Source organism: Lissotriton vulgaris, chromosome 12 (genome assembly GCF_964263255.1).
Source record: "Lissotriton vulgaris chromosome 12, aLisVul1.2, whole genome shotgun sequence".
Taxonomy (NCBI): domain Eukaryota; kingdom Metazoa; phylum Chordata; class Amphibia; order Caudata; family Salamandridae; genus Lissotriton; species Lissotriton vulgaris.
The window spans coordinates 259,846,795-259,872,138 of NC_141700.1; the positions used below are offsets into that span (position 1 = coordinate 259,846,795).

Genomic DNA, 25,344 nt, shown 5'->3' on the forward strand with positions numbered 1-25,344 from the left:
TGACAGCTAGAGTCACGGAGGTTGAGCAAGTGACGAAATCCTTGTCAAAAGACACCACCATGTTACTCAATAAGGTCAGCCGTCTAGAGGCCGAAAATAAACTCATGGCTGAAAAGCTAGACGACCAGGAAGGGCGCTCACGTCGGAACAACGTGAGAATCACAGGCATTCCGGAGAGTGAAGGGAACCCCGCCATGGACCTCTATTTTGAGGCACTTATTAAATCCAGACTCCAGCCCAGAGGTCTCTCTACCTTCTTCTCTGTGGAAAGAGCACACAGGGTCCCCGGGGTAAAGCCTAAACCTGGGGCGCCCCCAGACCAGTCTTGGTCCATATTTTTAACTTCAGCGACAGAGATGTTCTATTGTAAACAGCGAGGGTGGCCCCACCACTCCGCATTCACAACTTGTTGGTGTCCTTCTTTCCGAACTATACAGCGGCTGTATCTAAACGTCGCCGAAGTTTCCTCGAAGTTAAAAAAGAACTTAGACGCAAGGAGCGTCCATACTCCATGCTGTTTCCGGCGAAATTGCGAGTGGTGGCGCACGGGAAGACCTGGTTTTTCAAGTCGCCGGAAGAAGCACAGGACTGGCTCTAGGGTTGAAGGTGAGTCGGAGGTTCCAAGAGGACGGAAGGAGGGAAGCCACAGCGACGAGAAACGGAAGACTCCATGGACAGCAGACAGAGTTGTGAGGAGGCCGGCACACAGCGGTCGGACGACGAGGACTGACAAGTAGCATTACTATAACGAGGAGGTATTCTGTAGCCAAAAGGTGGCTATTTGGTTGGATCACATCAACAAGGAGCATTATGACAATGGTGGAGACCTGTGCGATGTACTCTTCGACCTTAGCGAGGGAATGTCCTGGAACAGAGAAAGAGACGAGACGCTGAGTTACAGCGTATCATAGTTAATAGTTCGTTCCTGAGGAGGGGATAGCCTGCGGAGCTCTACGGACTTCTCTATTCCCCCGTACACGCAAGAACGGTTGATGGGGTTGAAGCACTCTGCTAAGTTGGGGTGGCGGATGGTTGGGGATCCGTCTGGCAGGGAGGGGGGAGGCAAGGGGGGGGTATTTTAGATTTGTTCATTTGTTGTTTCATCTGTGCTTCCTGGGCTGCACACAGTGAAAAGTCAGATCGGACACTAATGGAGTGGTCGAGAATCGGCCCCTGTCTGCAATTAGATGTACTACTCCGATGGCATCTGCCTCACGTAGACGGGGCCTGCTCTAAAACACCCGACAGCAACCTCATGCTGAATCATACACAGAGGCACGACTCTACGGTCTGGAAGGTCTAGGTTGGGGAGGGAGGGAGGGAGGGTGGGTAGGTTGAGAGGGTGGAATTGCTACTTTTCTATAGTGAAGGGGGTGCAGGTATGGGGCGAAAGGGAAGTTCTGTTTTTTCAATGATGTTCGCTCTTTGTACTATTGTTCAGCAAAGTTTTTAGGTGTGAGGCCTTATTCTTTTCTTTCCAGCAATTGAGGTACACATTATATTCCGTACTTTATTACACACACACATCATCCACCATGGCAGCACAGGTTCCAGCTACTCCTGATCTCGCAGGGCACCCTACAACTCAAGTGACTCCTCTGTCTATGCTTACATGGAATGTTCACGGTCTGGTGGACAAAATAAAGTGGGGTCTAGTTCTGCAATGCCTGAAACGTCATTCACCAATGGTGGCCCTATTGCAGGAAACACACCTTCCTGGCACGGCATGCAAGGATATGGACAGATGGGGATTTAAAATGGTAGTACACTCGGAGTTCTCGTCTGGCTCAAGGGGAGTGGGTATTCTAATCAAAAAGCAATCCCCGTTGATAGTGCTTAACACAAAAACGGACGATCACGGCCGCTTTGCAGCCGTTCTAGGTCAATGGGAAGGACAGTCCCGAAACATAGTCTCTGTATATGTTTCCCCCGCCCTTCACACAGTGACATTCCCAGTATTCAGTAAGTTCCTGCTTGACCTTCCAGAAGGGGAGCTGCTGATCGGGGGGGACCTCAATTCAATTATGGATAACATCCTAGATCGCCACCAAGCAAAATCACATGCCCCTGGCGGGTCTCGTCTTGGGAGTTTCATGGAGGCAATAGGGCTCACGGATGTGTGGAGATGGCACCACCCCACGACGCGACAATTCACCTTTCAGTCAGGGGCACATAACGGCCTGTCCAGCATTGATTACTTTTTAGCTACAGCGAACTGCGTGCAGAACGTTGACAGCATAGAGATAAAACCCAGGGGTATCTCCGACCACTCCCCAGGGCTATTGACATACACACACTGTCGCAAGGTTAGGCGACGCATTTATCCCATTTACCCGGGCTACTTACAGGTCCCTAAAATTAAAAAAGCGATTCTTGTCGCGACAAAGCATTATTTTCAGGAGAATGAGGCGTCGGTTGATTCCCCAACTATTCTGTGGGAAGCATACAAAACGGTCCTTAGAGGGCAAGCCATTGTCTCTGTCACGGGGCATAGATGGGAGAAGCAGCACGACCTAAATGACCTGGAGCTGGCGCTGGTAGAAGCGGAGGCTCAACACATCAGTGACCCCACGCCGGCAACAACTTAGAAATTGCGACTTGCACAACAGCAGCATAGGAAATACTTAGGAGACCTGACAAGGTCGCATCTGACGGCTTCTCAGCATAAGATTTACAAGATTGAGGACCAAGCCGGGAAGCTTCTGGCATGGCTAGACAAAAAAGAACAAAGTACCAAATGGATAGCGAGGATTGGGACGGTAGATGGGAAAATTACAACAGACCCGCAGATCATAGTGCAGACTTTAGCACATCATTTTCAGCAGGTATATACCTCGACCTCTGAAATGTCGGTAGAGGAAGCACTAACCTACATTCAGGATATTGACATGCCCGGACTCCCTCAGGAAGCGGCTCTAGCACTTGAGACGGATCTTACGGTGGAGGAAATACAGGGGGCGATGGGCGCAATGCAGTCCGGCAAAGCGGCAGGCCCTAATGGCATCCCCATCGAATTCTATAAGAAAACGGCAGGAACTGTTGCCCCCTATCTGCTACATATGTACAATGACTGTTTTAATAAGGGAGAGTTACCATTGGATCAAAGAATGGAGACGATAGTGGCAATACTCAAATTGGGCAAACCTGCAGATGAATGTACCATATCGCGCCCAATCTCAAGGATTAATGCGGAGGCTAAAATCCTTGCAAAACTGTTGGCGATTAGACTAATGCAGTACCTAACAACTCTGATACACCCAGACCAAACTGGTTTCATGCCGGGCAGAAGTACAGCACTAAATCTGAGACGTCTACAGCGTGTGATGGCACACATGCCCTATCTTCAGGAGCCAGCGGTCATACTCTCCCTGGACGCGAGGATGGCGTTCGAACTGGTGGAGTGGCCATTCCTGTGTGCGGTGCTTCGCCACTTAGGCTTTGGTCCTAAATTCTGTACATGGGTCTGTCTGCTTTTCACCAAACCTATAGCTCATGTAACGGTAAATGGGCACATATCTGACTACTTCCTTTCGGCACGGGGCAACCGCCAGGGTTGTGTCTTGTCCCCACTGTTTTTCGCACTGGTAATCAAGCCCTTGGCGGCTTGGATCCGTTGGGAACCAAGGGAATCATATGGACGGAAGAGTGGGAAGACCGCATTTCATTATACGCAGACGACGTCCTATTATGTCTGACCCTTCCCAGGCGTTCCATAGTGGTCCTCCTGAATGTCTGTGAACTCTTCGGACGGGCATCGGAATACACCATAAATTGGTCCAAATCTATACTATACGTGCTACACGGCCCACCGCCGCAGCTCCCCCATGACTGCCCGCTCATGATCGCAGATGGCATGTTCAAATATTTGGGGATCAGTGTTACAGCCGACTTCGCAGACTTTTCTAAACCTGATCTGCAGCCCCCACTGGAGCGCCTTAGTAGTGACACATCACACTGGGGGGGCGCTGCCGCTTACGTTGTTCGGGATGGCGGCGCTCTTTAAAATGATGGCGCTTCCTCGTTTCTTGTATGTGCTGGAAAACATGCCATTCCTGGTGCACCCAAGCTACTTAGGCAATAGAGGTCCAGGTCTCCAACCTGCTCTGGGGACACAAGCCAGCGTGCATAGCACAGACTAAGTTAGTTCGTAGCTGGTACGATGGGAGGGTGGCTCTCCCGAATATACAGTTGTATTACTGGGCGGCACAACTGAAAATAATCAATCAATGGATACATGCCCCCCAGGAGGATCCGGCGTTTAGGGCAGACAGGGTGGCTTTGGGTGTGGGTAATATACTGTACCCCCTTTATGACAAAAAGCGCACCAAATCCCTCATTGGACCCACACAGCAGACAGTCACCATATGGCATGAGGCGCAGAAGAAACTTGGTTGGCAGGGGACTATAACCCAACTCTCCCCTCTTTGGGACACGCCGCAGCTGGGTCAGCTCCGGAATAGCAAGGGTTTTGCCCAGTGGGATGCAATTGGAATCTCCACGGTGGGGGACGTTTGGCGCAAGGGAAAGGTCGTGACATTTGAGCACCTTCAGCAGCAGTATGAGTTTGCGCCAACTGAACTTTTTAGGTACACACAGATCAAACATGCTCTGTTGACGGCCCTACCTCCAGGTACTGAGGTCCAGGAAGCCTCACCTCTGGAGGACAGGCTATTAACGGACTATATGCTGAAGTGGGCTACTTCATTCACATACCGGAAGCTAGTTAACAATCTCCCAGACCCCACGATAGGTCTCAGAGGGAAGTGGTCCTGCGATATAGGTGACTTTGATGAGCAGGAGGCACTTGCCTCCCCGAAGGAGGTGGGCATACCCTCACGACTTAAGCTGGTACAACTCAAGATATTGCACCGAGTCTACTTCACTAGACTCACCCTACATAAAATAGGTCGAACATCACATCCATACGGTCTACGGGGATGTGGGAAGGAGGGAACCTTCTACCATACCATATGGCAATGCCCGAAAATCAATGATTACTGGGTACAAATAATGAGAACAATATCACAGGTGGGGAGGTGTCACTTTTGCCAGATCCCAGAAGATGTTTGTTGAATGCCTGGGAGCCTAATGACCTTAATCACCCTATGCAGGATTGGTCCATCCTTGGGTTAATGGTTGCAAAGCGTAATATTGCACAGAAAGGGGGGGGTGCGGCGGAGGTACCGAAGTTAACCGCATGGGGCATGGGCATAGATATGGCAATGATTACAGAACGGACGGTGTTTGTTAATCGTGGTTGCCCGGGGATAAGGAACAAGATCTGGGGGGCTTGGAATGTGTTCAGGGGAAATATATGTGAAGCGCCGAGAGTTCGGATGAAGAGTTCTAGGAGGGAGGAAGCGTCGGATGGACGGGGTGTTGGACACGATTGTGGTGTACTGTATACGGTTATACTACTGTACTGGAAATGTGTAGTGCTGGAATTTTTGATGATGTATGAGTATTATCTGGAAGAATTGTACCTTCTTAATGCTGATTATAATAGGAGTTAAAAAAAAAAACATCATCTCATCGATGTGGACTTTAAATGATTTGCTAGCTCTTCAGTCAACAAAGTGGCTAAAGATGCTCCTACCAGGTGGATAGTGAATGTCTAAATCCAGTTTACGTCAGGCTATATTTGTCCTGTCAAAGACTTCATGGTCATTCCATCTTAACACGTGGTGTGGCGCTGGTTGCCTTTCAGAAGTGTATCTCTTTTACAGGTTTGAAGAACAGAAACCTGAGGTCCTCTACATGGTGTTTGCAAGCACTACTATTTGGACGCACTTTAAAGAAAAGATGCTGCTGTTTGGCAGAAAATTTGGCTGAACTATTTGATTGAAATCTGACTGTCATTTATTATCTTATCTCCTTCCTGAACTGAAGCAAAGAAATCCGAATTCTAACCCATTGAGAAGGAGAGTGATCGGGAAACGATAAAAAAATATATTACCTTCATTGTCAGTTTGTTTAAGTTGTCTTAGGAATTGCTCTACCCTATTCACAGAACCCACCAAGCCACCCTCCAGTCTGCATACACTTTGGCTACAACTTTGCTTCCTGGAAAAAGCAATAGGAATTGAGTGTAATGCTTGGTAACACACAGGTAAGGGGTGGATTGCGCTCTTTTAAAGCGACAATGTTTATTTTATTTTTATTCATTTATTTATTTATGTATTTATTTATTATTATTAATTTTTTTTAACAATTGTTTTTTCCCTAATCCTGCCTATCAATTAATTTTGGCCTCATCCAGGTATTAAGGAATTGAGCAAGGAATAGGTGTGCTCAAAGCACTCGAACATCGTTTTCTCATCTGCCACAATATATTGGTGACATACGCTCCCAAAGTTCCAGAGAGAACTAGGAAGCTCTGTCCATTTATGGAAATGAATATTTGCCATTTTAGCACGCTGGCTGGGGCCTTGCATATTTCTCCTAAAAAAAATTATTTGAATTTCAGTGAGAAATATGACCTACAAAAAAACACAGTAACAGATGAGACCACAATACACAATATATTTATTTACTCACTAAAAAGGAAACAGTTAAGTACTATGCTCAGTACATTTCTGCAGCACACTGCCAAATAGCCAACTTTGAGAAAAATAATGTTTTGGGTGATTATGCGTCGTTTAGAAAACATTTTAAACGATGATGTATATACTAAAGAGTGGTGAAATTATAAGTGGGGTTTAACCCTACTCAAACTTGCTTGTTTGGTTAGAGTTCAGTCAGTGTGCTTCAGTTACTTTTATTTCTTTTTTGTTTTTCATGTGTTTTGTTTAATAAAAAAACATTTTGATTCGATTCAGTATCTTAATTGTTTGCTTGGATTGGTTTATACGTTTTTATTGGGCATATATCAAAGTTACAAAATAAACCACGTCGCAGGCAAAATTAAACTATCATTGTTGGACAGTTTTCAGAATGTATCCCTAGGGAAGACAAGGTGGAGAACTCTGTGTAGCATTAGCAGATCCCTCTTTTCCCATTCCTCTTGACTTCTTCCCTCTTTCTCTCCTCTAGTTAGCCCGTGGAAACCTGCTCCTGCTGCTACAGTATCTTATGTTTCTGAGGACTGTACATTGCCTTCTAAATGGCTGTCTCCAAGTAGAGGCACTTGTTCGTACCTCAAACTCGCCCTTCATTGGGGCGGGAGGGCCTACTATCCTTTGCCCTCCATTGTTGTGTGATGTTCCACTGAGCAATCACTAGACTTTGCAGAATTAAGACCAGGTGATATGCATTGATATCATAGTCCTTCCTTATATCCAGCAGGGTCAGCTTGGGGAAGGCACCAGAGGCCATTCCATTACCCATGACAATGAACTGAACTCCTCCTCCAAAAGACATTTATCATGGGGCAGCTCCAGATCGTATGGAAGAATATTCCATCATTGTGATGACAGCTGAGGCATATGTGGGTGTCTGGGTGGGGGACCAGTCCTCCTTCGCTAAAGTCTTCCCCTAGAAGATCCTGTGCAGGTATTTGAACTGAATCACAACCTCTCTGAAGACAGGCAGAGCATCCTTCAAGTCCTCCTCCTGAAAATAAATGTCTTCCTCTCGGGCTCATTTCAAGACCTGACATTTTTCTGGAGTGTTGCTAATCGGAGATCTATATAATTTAAAGATCCTTCCCAGGATCCCTATTGTAAGTTTGGATTCAAGCTGATTGAAGAAAATTTCAAGGGTATTGAAGTAAACTATCTCTCCGCATCTCACAGGGAACTTAAGATTCCAGTCTGCTCTGTAAGTTTTGAAAGACCTGGGATTCCCCCAACTCAAAGTCGGGTTGCAGATCCAATAGGGACAGTGAGGTCACATCTTTGAGTGGGGAGATGCCCGATTCATCCCATTTGGTGAGGCCTTCAAGGATAGTTACTAGTCATTTGGGTACCACCCACAGAGGGGGTATCTCTTGTAGATTTGCCCGCTCACTGCGTGGTGTAGAGGAATCCCATTCCAAAGCAAAGCACACCCTCATGGCAGAGGGGGCACATCAAAAGGATACAATTCATGTTTATAATGGAGAGGGTATGGTCCCCAATGGCCTTCTCTCAGTAATGTAGGCTGATCATCCAGTTTACTGTAAATCCACCTGTTTATGATCTACTGATGTGAGGCCCCCTAGAACGAAACAGTGTAGTAGGCTGAGGCCAACATCATAGGGGCACTTAAAGCATTTGTGATAGCGTTACGAGGGGAGCCGCCCATCCTTGGAAAAATCTTATGCAATGAGTTAATCTTCTTTGATCCATCAGGAGAGAGTACTGTACTCACGGAAGCAATCTGTTGGAGAGTACTTTGGCCAGGACATTTACTTCAGTGTTAATCACTGAGATTGATCTGTTTGACAACATTATCTGATAGAGACATCTAGCCACAGGTTCCTTAACTTTTGAATTCTCCCCAGGCGCCGGACTGGATCCAGAAATTTTTCAGCAGTCCCTCTGCATTCTGGGAGACTGTGCCTTACGACTCCGTGATGACGTCTACTCCGTTTATGATGTCTGTGGAGTCATTTAGGTCCCCTCTGGTGCGTAGACGTCTGTTTTCCATTCTGCAACGCGGATTCGGAGAATCAGTTCTTCAGGCTGTTTTTTTGGCCGATTTCGACAGTTTTTGTCAGTTGGAAACAGTGTGCTTTATTTCCTATGTCTTGAGGCTTTAAGCCTTGTGGGTCTTGTACTAGGCATATGTCTGCTACAGACCCACATTCTGTTTGTATGTCGTGTTTGGGAGAACACCACAGCTCTGAGGAACGCGCCTCTTGCCAGAGGCTAAAGCCGAAGGCTCTCAAGGAATTTCCTATTGCGTCACTGGCTGTGTGTCTGCCGCTGTCCTTAGAGACTTCACGGCCTCAGTCTACATCTTCCAAAACAGTGGGAGGTTCACAGGGCCGTTCCTGGAGCCCCAAGCAGATCCAGGGTTACGTCGCTCTCCAGAGACGTCCAAAGGTAGGCACAGGCATTTGAAGTCCTGGCACCCCACAACTTTGATGCGTGCAAACTCCGTCTCCCATACTCCACCCCACAATTCCTTGTTTCCAGGAGCAGGGGCATTGATGGTCCGAATGAGAGAGTACTATAACTCCCTGCATCTCATCCTTGGGCCCCTGCCTTCCTCTGAAGAGACCTCCGGTCCCAAGGAGGTGAGTGGAGGTACGCCAGTGAATGTGCTCTTGGTGGTACCATCTGAGACACTGGGTCAGCGCAGGCCGGCGTTGGACGACTCCGCTTCTGCGCCGGTGCACAGTTCTTCGGGGACTCCACCCTCACCATCTGTTCTTGATTAGCCGACTTTGGCATCAAAATCGGCAGCACCAATCTAAGTCACCCCTCCTCTTATCAACGTCGAAGCTCCTTCTTGACATCAATATTTGTCAGGTGCGAAGTTGACAAAGCAAATTGAGCGGAACGTGGCATTTTTACCTCCTACTCATGGTAAAACTTATGGGAGCCACCTTAGGGAGGGTGATACAAGGAAGTCTGGCCATTTCAGGCGAATTTTTTTGTTTTTTTTGTTTATTGATTATTTTTTTTCAGGTTATTCTACCTCAAGTGGAGGAGTGTTGGATATCTGCACTTGCTGAGGCTAGTGGGCTGAAGTTTTCCCCAACCTCTGGGCTATTTTCCCCTCCTAGTTTCGCTACTGAGGCAAGTTCCTCTTTTGCTGATATGTTGAGGAGGGTGGCTGCAGTTTTGAAGTTGTCACTGCCTATGTTGCAGAAGTCCACCAACCATCTAATTGATGTCCTTTATCAAGGTCAGACAGGGAAAGGACCTGTTTTTCTTACAGTGAGGCTCTGTTCGGCATATTGTTGGGAACTTGGCCCAATCATGATACAGGGGACTCTGTGGACCGTGCTGTATCTTGCCACTTGTAGTCTGGTAGTTCAGGCTGCTGCGTCTTCACAGTATGTGGATTCCTCACCTAAGACTCCTTTGAATAGAGAGTCTAGGAGTCATCTTTTCTTATGCTAGTTCTGCTTTAAGGGCCACAAACACGTCTGGTGGTGTTGGGTGTTTTTTCCCACACCTTGTGGGATTCTTAGCAGACTTTGTTGCCATCACTTCCGTATAACCTCTGTTCTGATGTTGAGCAGCTGATTAAGCATGGCCATCAGTCAGCTAAGCTAATAATTTGATGTGGCATGGATACTAGTAGGTTAGGCCATTTCATCTACGATGGTGCTACAGTGTCGTGCATGGTAAGAACGTCAGCTTTTTTGCAGGCGTCCAGGCGACTTTGGTCAATATGCCCTTTTACTACACCCATCTTTTTGGGGCTCAATTCTCAATTAACCCTTTCGATGCTGATGACGAGCTCAGCTCGTCATCACCCAAAGGTGTCGTGTGCTGATGACGAGCTGAGCTCGTCATGGTGCCACTAAAATGGCATTTTCCAGCACAGGGGAGGAAAACGCCCAGCAGCCATGTGGTTAAGGAGCTTCTGTGATGGGCGAAGTGATGCAGTGTTTTAATTACTCTTCCTCTGTTTTGTGTTCTTTAGTTGTCCCAATACTTGGGTTGTATAGGTGATCAGGGTTTTTATATGTTTTAGGTATCCTTGTTAGGACATTGGCATGTCCACCTTTTGCTTACACCAGATTAGTGTTCCTGCGAGTAGCTGATCTTCTTGTTTTAATACTGTCTTTAACAGTTTATGTGGTAAGGATGTCTGAGATATATTTTTCCTCTGAAAATGAGCTTCCTGCTTAAGAGGTAATTTGCAGGTGGGTCTTCTGGTTAGGGAGTTTACCTTTTGACATGCTTCTTTAAAGTAGTTTGGTATGCTGGTGTGCATTGCTGTTGACTTACAACAATTCGAATAGAGCATAAACTTATGCCAATTATGAGACCTTGTATGCAGAGTGTATACTTGTTTTTTGTGTATGCTCTGAATTTCCACTTCAGGGATATTTGTGGTCTCTAGTTTGCACAATGCAGTTCTTTTATTACTTTAGCGGAGTGCACTTTTCATCGAATTCAAATGGTGCACGGATAGCTTTTGCATTGGATAATTTTGGGTTACGCTTCCCTGTGAGGGAGTCAGGCCAGCTTTATTATGTGAATTGTTCCAAACCTACGCTTAGGAATTTGTTCCATGGAAGTGTTCTCCTTTTTTACTGAAGACAGTACGTTTGGCAATTTGTGGTATTTGATTTGTATTCTGCTGAATACTTAGTCTCAGTTTCCTCCATTTTTGAAGGTGTCATTTATTCTTATATTCAGTTTTGGAACATGGTTGTCCCGTGAGCTCTGCTTCTGAGGTTATATGTGATGCAATGGCTGAACATTTACCTTAGGGCTGTTTACAGCTGTCTTGCATGTTTGAGAAGATTTCTGTTTTTTAAGAAGAGAAGGGTTTTTTAAAAATATTCCTTCAATTTAAGACCATCCTGGATATTTCCTTATTCGTTGGCTGTGGAACTATTGATAGCCATGTATTTCCTGTGCAGAGATTGGATGTTCTCAGTCTTCTTGGGGACATTTCTCTTTCTCTGTTAAGCATTTGGCATTTGTTATTTTCTGTACCTTACAGGCCTTTAAGGGATCATAGAGCGATGCATGATGTGGTGCTTTGTGTGTTCTTCTAGAACTAAATATGTATATTAAAGTCCTTGTCTACCTTCCGGTCAGATTGAATTTAGTCGCATATGCCTGGCGGACAGTTACTACAACTGGGTTTCCTTTTTAGGTCTCAGCCTGCGTAGGCTGCGCTTGGGCAGTCTCGCCGGCGAGATCTTATGTTTTAGAGTGTGGGGCTTGAACCCGCCCTTTTTCTCCATTGGCTGGCTTCCTAAACGGAGGCCAGCCATTGGAGAAGAGGGGTGTCTGTCCGTTTAAGCCCCGTCTTTTTGGGATTCGGGCGTGTTTTTTTCATGTTCTTTCTCTCCTCTTCCCATTGGCTGGAATTTTACATTCCAGCCAATGGGAAAAGGAGAGAAAGGAAAACACGCCCCCGAATCCGAAAATGACGCTGCGTTTCTCCGAGGCATTCCTGCTTCACCTCGGAGAAACATGGTGGTGTCATGGCGTAGCTCGCTTGTTGCTTGTTTTTTCAAGAATCAGAGGTGGTTGCCCTCAATTTAGATTTCGAATCTGCACCATGAAATTTTTGCACTCTTCTGTAAACTATGCTCTGAGTGTATTAAGTGACATTTTTCGAAACATACAAAGGTTATGTGGGGACAGTCTGAAACATTGGTCATTGAACAGTACTATATGCCACATCAACTTGCAGTGAAACATTTTCCCTAAATTAAATCAAGCCCCTTAGGAGTACATTTATTTTGAATGAAATCTTTGGATAGCCGGAAAGCACCATCTGGGCTCTCGGTCTGTTTTTTTTTTTTTTACTTAAACGCTTCGAGAAGGAGACTTTCCCGGGGCGACAGTCGATGCTGTTGCAGATCGCTGGCACGCGCAGCCCGGATGGTTAATCCTTCACACGTCTGTGGCAGGCAGCGCGCGCCCGTCAGTCAGGCGCTGACCTTCTCGCGCGGTCTCACAGGACTGGCTAACCTCCCCTGTCACCGGCTGAGTGGCCTATTGAGGCCGCCCCGGAACAGACGGTGCGTTCCAACCTGGAATAGCGAAAAGGTTGCGGGGAGCCAGTGCGCCGCCCAGGGGCGCTTGACGTGGAGCGGCAGGGGGCCAGGGATGTCAACAAGTGCACCGGGCCAGCAGCACGCAGTGGGAGTGTAGGAGTGGGTGTAACCACTCCCATGGCATTTAGTGCTATTGAAAATCGAATAATGAAAGGTGTCAGAATGAAGTGGAGCTTTTACTACTGCCTCACGTGTTTACCGTCTTTTTCTCCTCAGTCCTTCTTTTCCCACATGCCTTTCAGTCTTCCCATCGTGTATTTCACTCCATTCTCTTTTCTTGGCATACTCATGGGCTATGGCACCTGACTAACCCCGCAATGTCTTTCTGTACCATGGCCCTGGTAGGAGGTGTCTGGCGGAATCCATCAATGTTTGGATGAATGGTAGTGGCAGTTTATGTCTGTTTTGTATGTCCCATAGAGCCTCTAGTCTCATGGCAGTTTGACAGCGTGCAACACTCCTTGACTGACTAGGTAAACAGTTGCTTTCTTTTCACACCAGCTACAACGAACTGTTCAGTTTTAATAATTGGAACTCGGAGCCCTCTCCTGTGAACAGTCCTGCCCTTCTAAAGAATGCCACTGCCAGTTTAATGTACACACTATTGTGAAAGGGTTTATCTCAAAGCGACTGCATAATACGTTCAACAACTATAAAGGCACCCGCCCGAAAGCCCTTGCTATTTCTTGAAAGTAAAGTACGTATGAGGTTCAATATAAATTTTGTAAGGATCCCTGCGCCATCATAGCTTGCGCAATTTGAACTGGTAAATTTGCAAGGTCGTCCGCTCAAGCCTTCGCTTTTCAGTTTTTTTTTTACAAAGCAGTAGGCTTGTTTGATGTAATAAAATACAACAGCACCAATATTTAAAAAGTCCCTCTTTGCGTCACTTATATGATGTGTCTGTTGAAGGCAAGGACGCCGATATTAGATGGCTCTGTATTTCCTGATTTTTAATGCGCATGTTCTTGCTACTTTAACAAATATCTATTTCCTGAAATATCTATTTTTATCAGACTTCGAAATAATATATCCTTTTTGTATGTTGAAAAATACTTACTAATATCTTGCATTCCCGTATGTTTATAGTTTTCACAGCAAACGTTAACTTTGTGAACAAGCATTGGCAAAGTCATTCGGTCGCAGCGCTAAAATGCGGAGCTGCGGACTGTGTGCCAATGCTTGCTTTCCAACTGCATGCATGCATGCTCATTCATCAGAACTTATGTGCTCGCACAATAGGCAATCTTCAAATAGGTTTTCTAGAAAAGAAAGTGACTGTTTGCTGCTGCAACTCGTTGTCCGGAGAGTCTTGACATGCGGGCACTGATACTGTACCCCCTGTATGGGGAATAGGGATATATTTCCAGTGGCCTCACCCCCGTCAGTATGGCGCTATCCTTACAGATGTACATTTGAACAGAGACCGTCGCTGCCCGGGCAGTTGGCTCGCGATATGGCATTGTTTTCTTTGCTGGTGGAGAAAATGCGCAAAAAGGACGAATGAATACTCCGCCATCCTAACTTCATTTTTAGTCCCTCTGTCTGCAGGTTCCAAGGCATATTACAACCCTTGCGCTTAAAAAGTTGCAAGGCGTCTCACAAGCTCTCCCGAGCACGCATCTGAATCTCGCTCCCCAAACGCTCCCAAAATGGTTGGTAAGTGTTTTAGAGCCGCCGACTTTGGAGCTGGGGAACCAGGTTCGAGCCTTGGCGTCTGTATAACATCCTGTGATTCTGGGCTCTGCTCAACATCCTGTGATTCTGGACAAATCTCTTAATCTCCCAGCGCCTACCCAAAATGAAGGTGTCCTTGTGTAACGTAACTGGTGCTCATCTAAAGAGCTCCATACCTTCAGGTAAAGTTCGCCCTATATAAATCTGAAAAAAAGAGTAAAACACTGTCAATGTTTGTCCAAATAAATTAGAACCAGTCCTATGAAAACTACATCCATTGACAGTATGGGCAGTTTCACACAGCAGAAAAACTCTAAGGGATTGTATCTACAGCGCTTCTCCTCCAGAGAAAACAGTGTAATGAAGGTGAAGCTTTCAAATGGTAGAAAACAATATATATTTATGTAAATATCAAACACAGATGCTCTTTTGTGTCCACATATGACTCTTAAGTTATTTAATATGAAAAGTAGAGAATAGACAAATTCAAACTTTCCTCCCGAAAGTGCGCACTGTCCCCCCAAACATGAGGAATCTGGGAAGCCATTTGCACAGCTGAGGGTGAGCAGTGTGCACTCATTATCTATTTAGAGGCTGAAATACATTGAGGCGATTTGCATGTAAACCCAGCCGGCTATGAGCACGTTCCTACATGGACTGAAAACAAAGCATCGACGAGTGGGGTTGAATGTTTTGTGAAGGGTGCTCGCCTGGAGGGTTTCCCTCTCAAAGGCCCCCACTTAAGTACTCATTGTGTTAAACAGATACATCTGCATAAGGAGAGCGTATGAAAACACAGACCACTTTCCTGAAAATTCTCGACTTTGCAAAACAATGCCAAGCTCTTGTCATTTTGAAACGGCTGATCGAGACCCAGGGGTTCATTTTGAGACATCAACTTTTCTATGGGATTACACTGTGCTTTCCAGGGCCCGCCCAGGTCCTAACACTGAGGGTGAGGCAGGCCCAGCGAAGGTCTGGTGAAAGCTGCACAAGACAAAGCTAATGCAGTCCATCAGCAATTTCAGAAGCATTTACTCAGGGCCTATATCGAACTTTACCCAGATTATCGAAAGTTAGTTCTTTTATTTTTTTTTGCCTCAAAGGGAATAAAACATCCTTGAAGTGTTGGGCCTAAAATTCCTGAAAAATTCCTAAAAACTACCTGGTGTTTTTGTTTCGCAGCGGAGGAGGCAGGAAAACACAATGAAAGGCACTTAGTGAGGTAGGAAGCGGAGCAGGTGATAGATTTGTGATTTAAACGAAGCCTGTTTATCCCCAAAGAAAGAAGTGCAAAAACGGGGCTATTTTGGTTTAGATGTGTGGAGGGATAAGGGGTGAAGGCCGGATTACAGACGGTGCCCCAAGACTGAGACAGCCGTGCCTCGAGGAGTACACACACAAGATACAGACTCCTTCCTGATGAACAGGCCATATCTACCTACCGTCTAACTGTTTCTGTTCTCAAGAAGCCCAGCCCCTTCGAATGTCTCCAGAAGTCTGTGCTCTAATGAATACAGTGCAACCAACACACGATCTGCCAGGCTCTGTGTTTTTTTATTTTTTTAGGTCACGGCTAGCGTAGGCGGTGTGTTTGGGGCTCTGTGTGTGTATGTGGGGTTGTGTGTGTGTGGCTCTGTGTGTGTGTGTGTGTGTGTGTGTGGCTCTGTGTGTGTGGCTCGGTGTGTTTGTGGGTCTGTGTGTGTGTGGATCTCGGTGTGTGTGGCTCTCGGTGTGTGTGGCTCTGTGTGTGTGGCTCTGTGTGTGTGTGTGGCTCTGTGTTTCTGGGTCTCTGTTTCTAGGTCTGTTTGTGTGTGGCATTTGCGAGAGATTGAGCTATTGGCATTGTAAATGACAATGCCATTCATTTATGTTTTCAAAACCAACACATAAATAAAAATGTTGGCATTTACAATACCAATAGCTCTAACTTTTGCAAAGGCGAGACCGTTGCATTGTAAATGCTTGTTTGGGGGTATTTTCCAGGGGTTTGGTATATCCTGGTTGTCTTGGCCTTCTAGGCCAAGTGTGGTAGTAAGGGGTTGCTGCTGGCAAAGGCTCATTTTCATGTGGGTTTTCTTTAGGTAGTACCTGCCGGTTAGGATACGTTTGACAGGCAGTATTTTTTAATGCTAAGTCACCCAAGTTGTTTCATTAAGGTTGCACATCTCGCTTGATATTGTATGGTATTTTGGGATTGATTTTCAGTTCCTTTTATCTACGTGTACGTATACAGAGTTTACATAAGTGTGTTGTCAATGTGTTCACACATGCTGAAAGATAGTTCTGCTACATGTAATAAGAAGGATATTACGTTTTATTTTAAAGTTCGGATCCATATGTTGTTGTGGAACGCGGATATATAGATCTGGGTGTAATTGATCAATATTTATATGCAGATTCATTTCTGTTTAATTGCCATTTTTCATTCTCTACGGACACTATGCGTTGTGTGATCCTTTGGGTGGTCATTTTGTATTTTTTTTTATGTTGTTTATTTTAGGCATGGACTATGAAGTTCATCTTGGTCTGATCTTCCCTACCTTGTTAGGAATGGATTTATTCATTTTGGTTTTAATGGGATTAAGGTTTGGAAGCCCTTCTTTTCTGGAGTTATCAGCACAGATTTCCTTCATATATTTCTATAACGATGTAGCGAATCCGGGTGGCATGGCATTTGCATTGCCTTCGACCTTTCTAGTCCAATGGTTCACTCACCCTGTGGGGGTTAAATACTATTTGTCAGGTGTCTTCGGACAGGGATTTATCCTGTTCCCCTTAGGCTTTTGTTTTTTTGTGCCTGCAGGATTGTTCCTATTTACATTGGCTGTGGTTGGTACCACGGTTTTTATAGAGAGACCTGCTCTTTTGCATTTGATTCCTACATAGGTATGGTCTGTGGTGAATTTTGACCAGCTGGTTCTCATTGAGAGTGTTTGTAGAATTAGTTTGCAGACCCTCCTCCTGGTAGGTATAGCTATGGTATCTAATTCAGAAGTTAAGGAATCTGTGGCTAGATGTCTCTATCAGTTTAACAATTTACTTACCTTCAGTAAAGTATTATCTGGTAGAGACACAGTCTAGCCGCAGATTCCTTAATTCCCTATCTATCCTTCCCGCTCTGGGACTTTTTTGTAGTGTAAGGTTTATAACCTTATCAGTACTAGTTTTATATTCCAGTGTTCACTGTTTCACAAAATGATGTGGTTTAACGCACCATTTGGTCTTATTTATTAAATTTGACTTGGTATTGCTGTACCCTTCATTTCCAATTTGATTTGTTTCATCATTGGATCTTTCCGTATGGGCCTTGTCTGGGTATTATCATACCATTTATTTCCATATTCGAATTATTTTTAAAACTACAGTAAACTTTTTTTGGCATACCATTTCCACAGCCAGTTTCTATAGTGGTGCCGCGTTTGGCACGGAAGGTTTCACAGAAGAAACCGACGTCCGAGCGCCACATGGGACATATATGACTCCACTAACATCACTATGGGAGTCGAGTTCATCACAGAGTCGTAAGGCGCAGACCCCCAGTGACTGTTGGAAAATTTCCAAATCCAGTCTGGCATCTGGGGAGAATTTAATAGTTAAGGAATCTGCGACTAGACTGTGTCTATACCAGATGATACGTTACCGAAGGTGAGCAACTTGTTTGAATTGCTGGCTTCAGAAGTACTGTTGCGGCAGAAGTAGTCTATCTTCTATCAACCTCCAGAACATGATTGCCATATGCTGAGTCAATTTGGAAGGGAGCTGATGAAACCATTCCATCGGAAGACTGTTCTGCCTAGTGGGCCTCATAGTCTTAAATGGGCACCTTTTCCCCCTACCCGCCCCCCCACCTTCTCTTCATATGTCATTGTCCAGAATGTCTATCTCTGCTTGGGAAGCCCTGTGCTATGTACAGCAACATGAACAGAAGATGTGTCCGTTTTGAACACACAGAAACAGTCTTACCTCACAGGATAAAACTCACATTAATTTTGAGGCCTGAAATTGAGTTCTTGCACAATTCAGGTAAGTGAACCCATTACTCCTTGCCATCCAGCGCTCAGAGATGTACTATGTTGTTTTATGAGGGACTATGAGGCATGCTTACATAATTAAAGATAATTAAAAAGGATGAAAGAAGTGTCAGTGAGTTGTGCCTCCCGTTTTGCTTGTTTACTTGTATATACTTAACCATCCTTATGGGAATATACACGACGGCAAAAAAGTGAAGACTGTACCTGGCCGTTGTTGACCTTACGGTCGCGTTTGACTGCGTACGTCACAAAAAACTATGGAGTATTTTTGCCTCAGTGGGGGTGGAGGCTCCATTAATCCATTTTACAAGAGAGCTCTACAGAAATGCAAAAGCTTGGCTGTGGTTGGGCCCAATGGAGAGTGTTCAGCCTTGTTCCAAATGGAGAGGGGGGTTGGGCAGGGCTGTGTTCTGGCACCTTTCCTATTTACATTATATACCAATGATTTGGAGCAATCCATGTTGGAAAGGTCTCGGGGCCTACCTCAGCTGTCTAGTCGTTCAATACCTGCACTACTCTACGCTGACAATGCTGTAATTATGGCTTGAACACCAAGGGGACTACAACGGGCTCTTGATAGTTATAATGAGTTTATGAAAAACTTAGGCCTGTGAATAAACATCACTCAAACTTTTATAATGAAATGCGGGACCATTAGCGGGAAGTAGAGGGACATCTATATAGAGAGTAAAAAACTACTACAATGTACCCTTATTTAGGAATTTTAATTGACCAAAAGGGTTCATGGCATTAGGCTATCAAGACTAGAAAATTTCTCTTTATGAGAACAATGAGCGCTTTGGTGAATTTTTAAAAAAAGTTAAGGAAGAGAGTCCCATTAGAGTTGATCCTTATCTACCAAGCCCAGTGCGTCAGCACAGCCATTTATGGCGCCGGGATATGGGGATACTATGACGTAAATGAAATCCAGAAGGTGGAGAACGCATTTCTAAGATATTTGTTGGCGATCCCACACTGTAAATCAACCTATATTTGCCATACAGAGTTGGGGCTACCATACATCACAGACATAATAAAGGTGCAACCAGCTCTGCTATGGCATTGGATCTGGTCTTCGACTAAAACCATATTCAATCGTAATGTATTAAGTGATAGCCTTAAACTAGATCATGCATTAGAGATCAGGTGGTTAAAGTACGTAAAAGTTTTTATATCCGACTTGGGCCAGCCAGAATATTATCACAATGGGTTCCAACTCTATAAAGGCTTTCAAAAAACAATGCATGACCCATTTCTTTTTTTTAAAGTAATTTTTATTGTAGACACACATTGCTCAGGCAAAATTCTCATATATACACAGTATGGTTCAGAGTGCTGTATCACGTGAGTACACTTCACATTTTACACAGCCTGCTGGCCCACATCCCGGAGGCCAGGCGGCGATAAGTTCTCAGCTCTCTCATGCCTGGTGTCAGTGTTGCAGGAGTAGCGTTCCGCAGTAGTGTGCGTGTGTCCACTTTTAGCCCCTCTTCTAAATCAACTGCAAAACTCCCCTCCAAACCCCCCTCCCACTTATTCATAGAAAACCCCCCCCTCCATCCCTCCTCCCCCCCATAATCCGCTTAAGGGTCGCTTGATGTGGACTTCTAGGTTTAATCGCAATTAAACAATGCATGACCCATTTGGAGGCAAATAGATTTGCCGTTGAGGCATCACTGGCCATGGTTCAAACCAACCAAATGATGCGCTCTACCATCGGCATGCAACCATATTCAGCTTAAACATTAAGTGGGTACGATAGATTTGTTCTTACACGTCTTAGACTCGATTTCATTCCACCGTTTGGTAAGCTTTCCGACTATAAACAATTGGTCCAAAATCTTATCAAACTGCCCCTGTGACGGAGTCTCCCCGCAAACATCAGTTCATGTAGTCCTGTTTTATAAATTCTATTTGGAACAGAGGAGGAGGTGGATTAAACCTATACTGAAATGATGGGGTATGAGGCAGTGTCACCTGGCCTATCTTGCATTGCAGTTTTTAGATGATGATTGTTTTGTGAGATACATGGCCCTATTTTTGAAGCGCACAATCAAGTGTAGGAAACACTTATGAACTTTGTTCCATTTAAAGTATGCTGCTAGGTCTTAGTTTTTAACAATTTTTAGACTCTTAAATGCTATGTTTGTTTTTAAATTACATTTTTTAACAGAAAATTGTATAGTAATGTGCTATATAACTGTAAGACTGTGCTTTTATGTTTTATTTGTTTGCTGATTTGTAAACTGAATAAAGCAAATTTTAATTGATTGATTGATACTTGTATATATGTTGTCATAAAAAGTCCTTTAAACGCCACAACTAAAAAACGAAATGATGCTGTACTTAAAGAAATTGAAAGGAAAAAGTGGGTACAGGCTAGATTGTTTTGTCATATATATGAATAGGTATTGCTTTAATTTACTTAGTTATTTTTTATTTTCCCTCCTCTCCATTTGCACTTGTGTGTTACCTTGGAGGCTATTTGATTCTGTGACAAAAAGTTACTATGAAAGCCAGGAAGTATTGGAGACCACTTTGACAAGACAAAATTGACTTCTGGGGCTTCCGGATTAGGTGCTTGAGAAGACAAAATAGAAAAAGGATGGATTTGTGGTTGACATATATCCTTGATTCTAATATTTGTCATTTTTCCAGGTTTGCATCCGCAAAGAGGGGACTGCGTCGGAGTATGGCATGTTAGCCCAAGGAAATCTGTCAGCTGGAGAGCTTCTCTTTTTGGTCCCCAGGTCAGCTCTCCTGTCCCAGTACACAACCTCCATCTCTTCTGTTCTTCAGAAAGGTATTCTCTTGCTCACATTTGCATGTTCTACTCCATGAAACAAGGCAAAACCTATGTAACTCTGATAGTTTCATAGTAATGAGTTAGGGAGAGAAGGGTGGGGGACCCCACTTGGTGTTTGACAGATAAGTTACATCATTTTCGCAGGATACCACATATGGAAACATTCAAATTAAATAGGCACTTCTCCCTATGTAAAGTATCCACAACTTTCTAACTGAATAACCGACTGAGGGTGTCCACTTTGTTGGGGCTGGAAGTCTCTTAAACACAGATAAAGGTTCTGCATAGCTCTGCCAAAGAGGTCCTGGAGAATCAGGCTGCTAGCTCCTATTGTCTGGAAGCGAGAGCAATCCTAGAGAACTATGCTGGCCCAGCAGACCCATTCCTTCACTCCTAGTACCACCTGTATTGTCTTAGTCCCTTCTGTCTCCTTTTAGCCTACTACTAATCCCACTCATTCACAAGGAGGGACCTTAGACTGGATTATCTCAAGGAATAAAGAGACTTCAATTCTCACCATCGACCCGTGTGACTGGTCCGACCATCACGCCATAACTTTTGCGATACCCACAATGAAAAAAGGCAGGACCATACAACCTCGCAAGGTCAAAAAACTGGTCCGAGACACTAAAGAAGCTAATATTGAACTATTGGTTGAAAGATGTGAGAATGTCTTGAAGCCACCAAACAACCGACTGAATGTCAACGAGTTAACGGAGCACTACTTAACCTCAATAGGAAATATCGTCAATGACACCATGCCACAGACACTGAAAAGAGTATCAGAAAAACCAAAAAATCCCTGTTTCAGTGAGTCACTGAATGAGGACAGGCGCAAACTGAGAATGGTCGAAACGAAATGGAGGCAACACCCCTCCTCTCCCGAGCTGATAGCCCTAAGGAATACCAGAAGGCAATATAACAAGAAGATAATTAAATCCAAAAAAGATTTTATAAAAGCTGAACTCGACAATGCCTCAAACAGACCTCGGAAACTCTTTGAGATTTTAAAACAACAGTCGAATAAACTAGCCAAAACAGTTCACGAGAACCCAAAAACTCCCTTAAGTTGTGAGGAATTCTCTACATTTTTCACGGAGAAAACGAAATTGCTTGAAGTGGAGCTCTCAACTGCCGCGATTAACATCTCGACCCCTACCGCACCTACAAAAGAGCCCAATGAGTCCATAGAGAGTCCCCAAACTAAAAATAAGGCCAATTGGGACACTTTTGAATGCTATGACCAAGAAAAGATCGCCAAAATGCTAAAGGAAATCAGACCGAATAACCACTATCAAGACCCTCTACCAGCAAAGTGCGTAAGAGAAATTAGCCACACCCTAGTCCCAATCTGGACTGAGATAATAAATGCCTCACTTACACAAGGGACCCTACCCGACTGCCTAAAAACTGGCCAGGTTGTGCCTATCATCAAAAAACCGACAGCGGATGCAACTGACCCGAACAACTATCGACCAGTGACCAATATACCTTTACTAGCCAAACTTATTGAGAAATGCGTACAATGCCAATTGAGCCAACACATCGCTAAGTTCTCACTACTAGATGATTGCCAATCTGGATTCAGAGCTGGGCATAGTACTGAAACTGCGATCCTGCATATCGTGGACGACGCCCTACAAGCGCTAGACAGAAATCAAGCATGCCTATTGATTCTTCTAGACCTGTCTTCTGCATTTGACACTGTAAATCATGAATTGCTGACGACCAGGCTACAAGAAAGGATGGGCTTGTCGGGAAATGTGCTGAAATGGTTTAAATCTTTCCTGCAGAATAGGACTCAACGTTTCCTGGTCAATCAAGCAACCTCTTCCCCTTGTCCTACTGCCGTCGGTGTCCCACAAGGTTCAACCTTATCCCCAGATCTATTCAACTTGTATGTTGAACCCCTCACGGAGATCCTTAGGGAATCACAGATACCCTATCACATGTATGCAGATGACACGCAAATATACATAAAGATCGCCTCCCTTGCTGACATTGACCTAATGAACAAGAGAGCTCTACAGTGGTTAACTACGAACCATCTGAAACTAAATGCCCATAAAACTGAATTCCCGTTAATTTCACAGACGAAGAACCGTCCTGAGGTAAAGGAATTGACGAAACTGGTGACCGCGTTGGACTGCACCCCGACCCTAGTCAATTCAGCAAAATCACTGGGAATTACCCTAGATGAGAATCTGAACATGAAAGACCACATAAACTCAATGGCCAAGAGCGCCCGCTTCCATCTGAACTATTTAAGAAAACTGAAACCGTACATCTCAAAGGCGGACCTAAAACTGGCTGTACAATCCCTAGTTATTTCAAGGATCGAATACGGTTGCACCACGTTAGCGGGACTACCGAAAACATCCACAGCACCACTAAAAGCCTGTCTCAATGCAGCGGCAAGACTGATCACGGGATCGAGGAAATTCGATCACATATCTCCTCACCTGAAAACACTAAACTGGCTACCCTATGAGGCCAGAATCCAAATGAAGATGGCCTGTATTACCCACCGAGCAGTTCACTGCAACACGCCGAGATACCTGGCCAAGAAAATTAAGCTATCGGGAGGCAACAGACCAACTAGAAGCGTCAACGAACTGCTACTGAGGCCAGCCTTTTTCCGGAAGAAAAAGACTTACGACCGAGCGTTCTCAGGAGCCGCCCCCAGAGTCTGGAACTCAATACCTCCGAACATCAGCAAGATTCAAAATTTGATAACATTCAAACGCGAACTGAAGAACCACATGATGAGCAAATACCTCTCATAGAGTAGCGTACAGATTATTGATGAAAACATCTACACCAAAGAGAGAAGGCCTCAACCTAAACTTCCTGAAGATCAATTATCTGCCAATTGACTGATTTCATGTTTAAACCTTGGCCACCCACTTTACTACTACCTCAAACGTATATGACCCGATATCGATAATCTCTCAGATAATACTATATACGCTCTACCTCATTATGTTTTATTGCCAGGATCCTGGTTACATGGCAACACTCTTTACTCCTTAATGCTATTTACACATGTTATTTGCACTGTTATACTATATAACCATACCTCACCCACCTCCTACTACTAACTGGATGGGCGAAAGAACTCTTACTTATAATCTCCCTTACAGATTATCCTAGCGTTTTATATGTCATATATATCTGTTGTTACAATTGCCTCCATAATGTCTGTAATCTACCCCTTACAACTTATCTCAGTGTCTTATACGTCATATATATATGTTGATACAATTGCCTTCATAATGTCTGTAATTTATATCACATGTGAAGCGCTCTGATACCCACGGGTCTTGTCCGCGCTATACAAAACTCTATAAATAAATAAATAAATAGTCTTGTGGTAAATGTATTAACAATTAGTTAACTGTGCAGTAGAGGGCTGATACATTGCATTTACTCTTGTGGACATGAGAGCCTTCTTGAAGGTGGGACAGTTATAAATTCATTGTCGGTTTGATACTGAGGTTGTCAAGCAAATCCTCTTCAGTATAGCAGATCACCTTGAATATGCCATTTTTTGACCACCAAGAACAAAAGCTAGTGGTTTTGAAAGCTAATGAAGTACATTTCTAACCAAGAGATCTCATTTAATATTCAGATCAATTAGATTTAATTTAGAATATCACATAACACACAAGTGTGTGTGCAGGTGTGTTTTGTGTGTGTGTGTGTGTGTGTATATATATGTGTATATATATATATATATATATATATATATATATATATCAACACCAAACAGTCCCCTACTTGTTGAGAGACAAGAGCCACACAGGTACGTTTGAATCCTTTCCGTTTAATTTGCAGTTAGCAGGAAAAAGGGACTGACATAATGCATTTCGGCATCACTGCCTTCCTCAGATGTCTCGTGTCCTTTTCACTCGCATTCAACTGTCTGCTTTAAAACCAAAGCGTCTCACATAGATTGGAGGAGACACTCTTGCCTGTTTGGAGGGCCGATGTTCCAGACTCGCTGCCCCGAGTTCGTTTGCTGCGGAAAATCATGTGGTAGTCCTAGCCCCAGTGGGCGGTGTCCGCAGCTGCACCTCCAAAGCCCGGATTTTAAGTGCAGAAACGGAGCGGGATTCCCGTACCTTTCATCCCACCTGCACTGTCCCCAACGTGGCAGAGCGCCCACCGCTTCAGTGAGTGTGGGCACTGTCATGAGGTCATGA

The 25,344-nt window shown here is 44.6% G+C and overlaps 1 protein-coding gene across 1 annotated transcript in view; it reads left to right on the plus strand.

Annotated features, from left to right (window-relative positions):
* The window catches only part of SETD6 (SET domain containing 6, protein lysine methyltransferase), a 214,090-nt gene that overhangs the window by 51,047 nt on the left and 137,699 nt on the right, over positions 1-25,344 (plus strand). Inside the window, exon 3 of the mRNA XM_086947804.1 lies at positions 20,992-21,136. Within this exon, the coding sequence (XP_086803930.1) occupies positions 20,992-21,136 (145 nt within the window). The remainder of the gene's footprint in view (positions 1-20,991; positions 21,137-25,344) is intronic.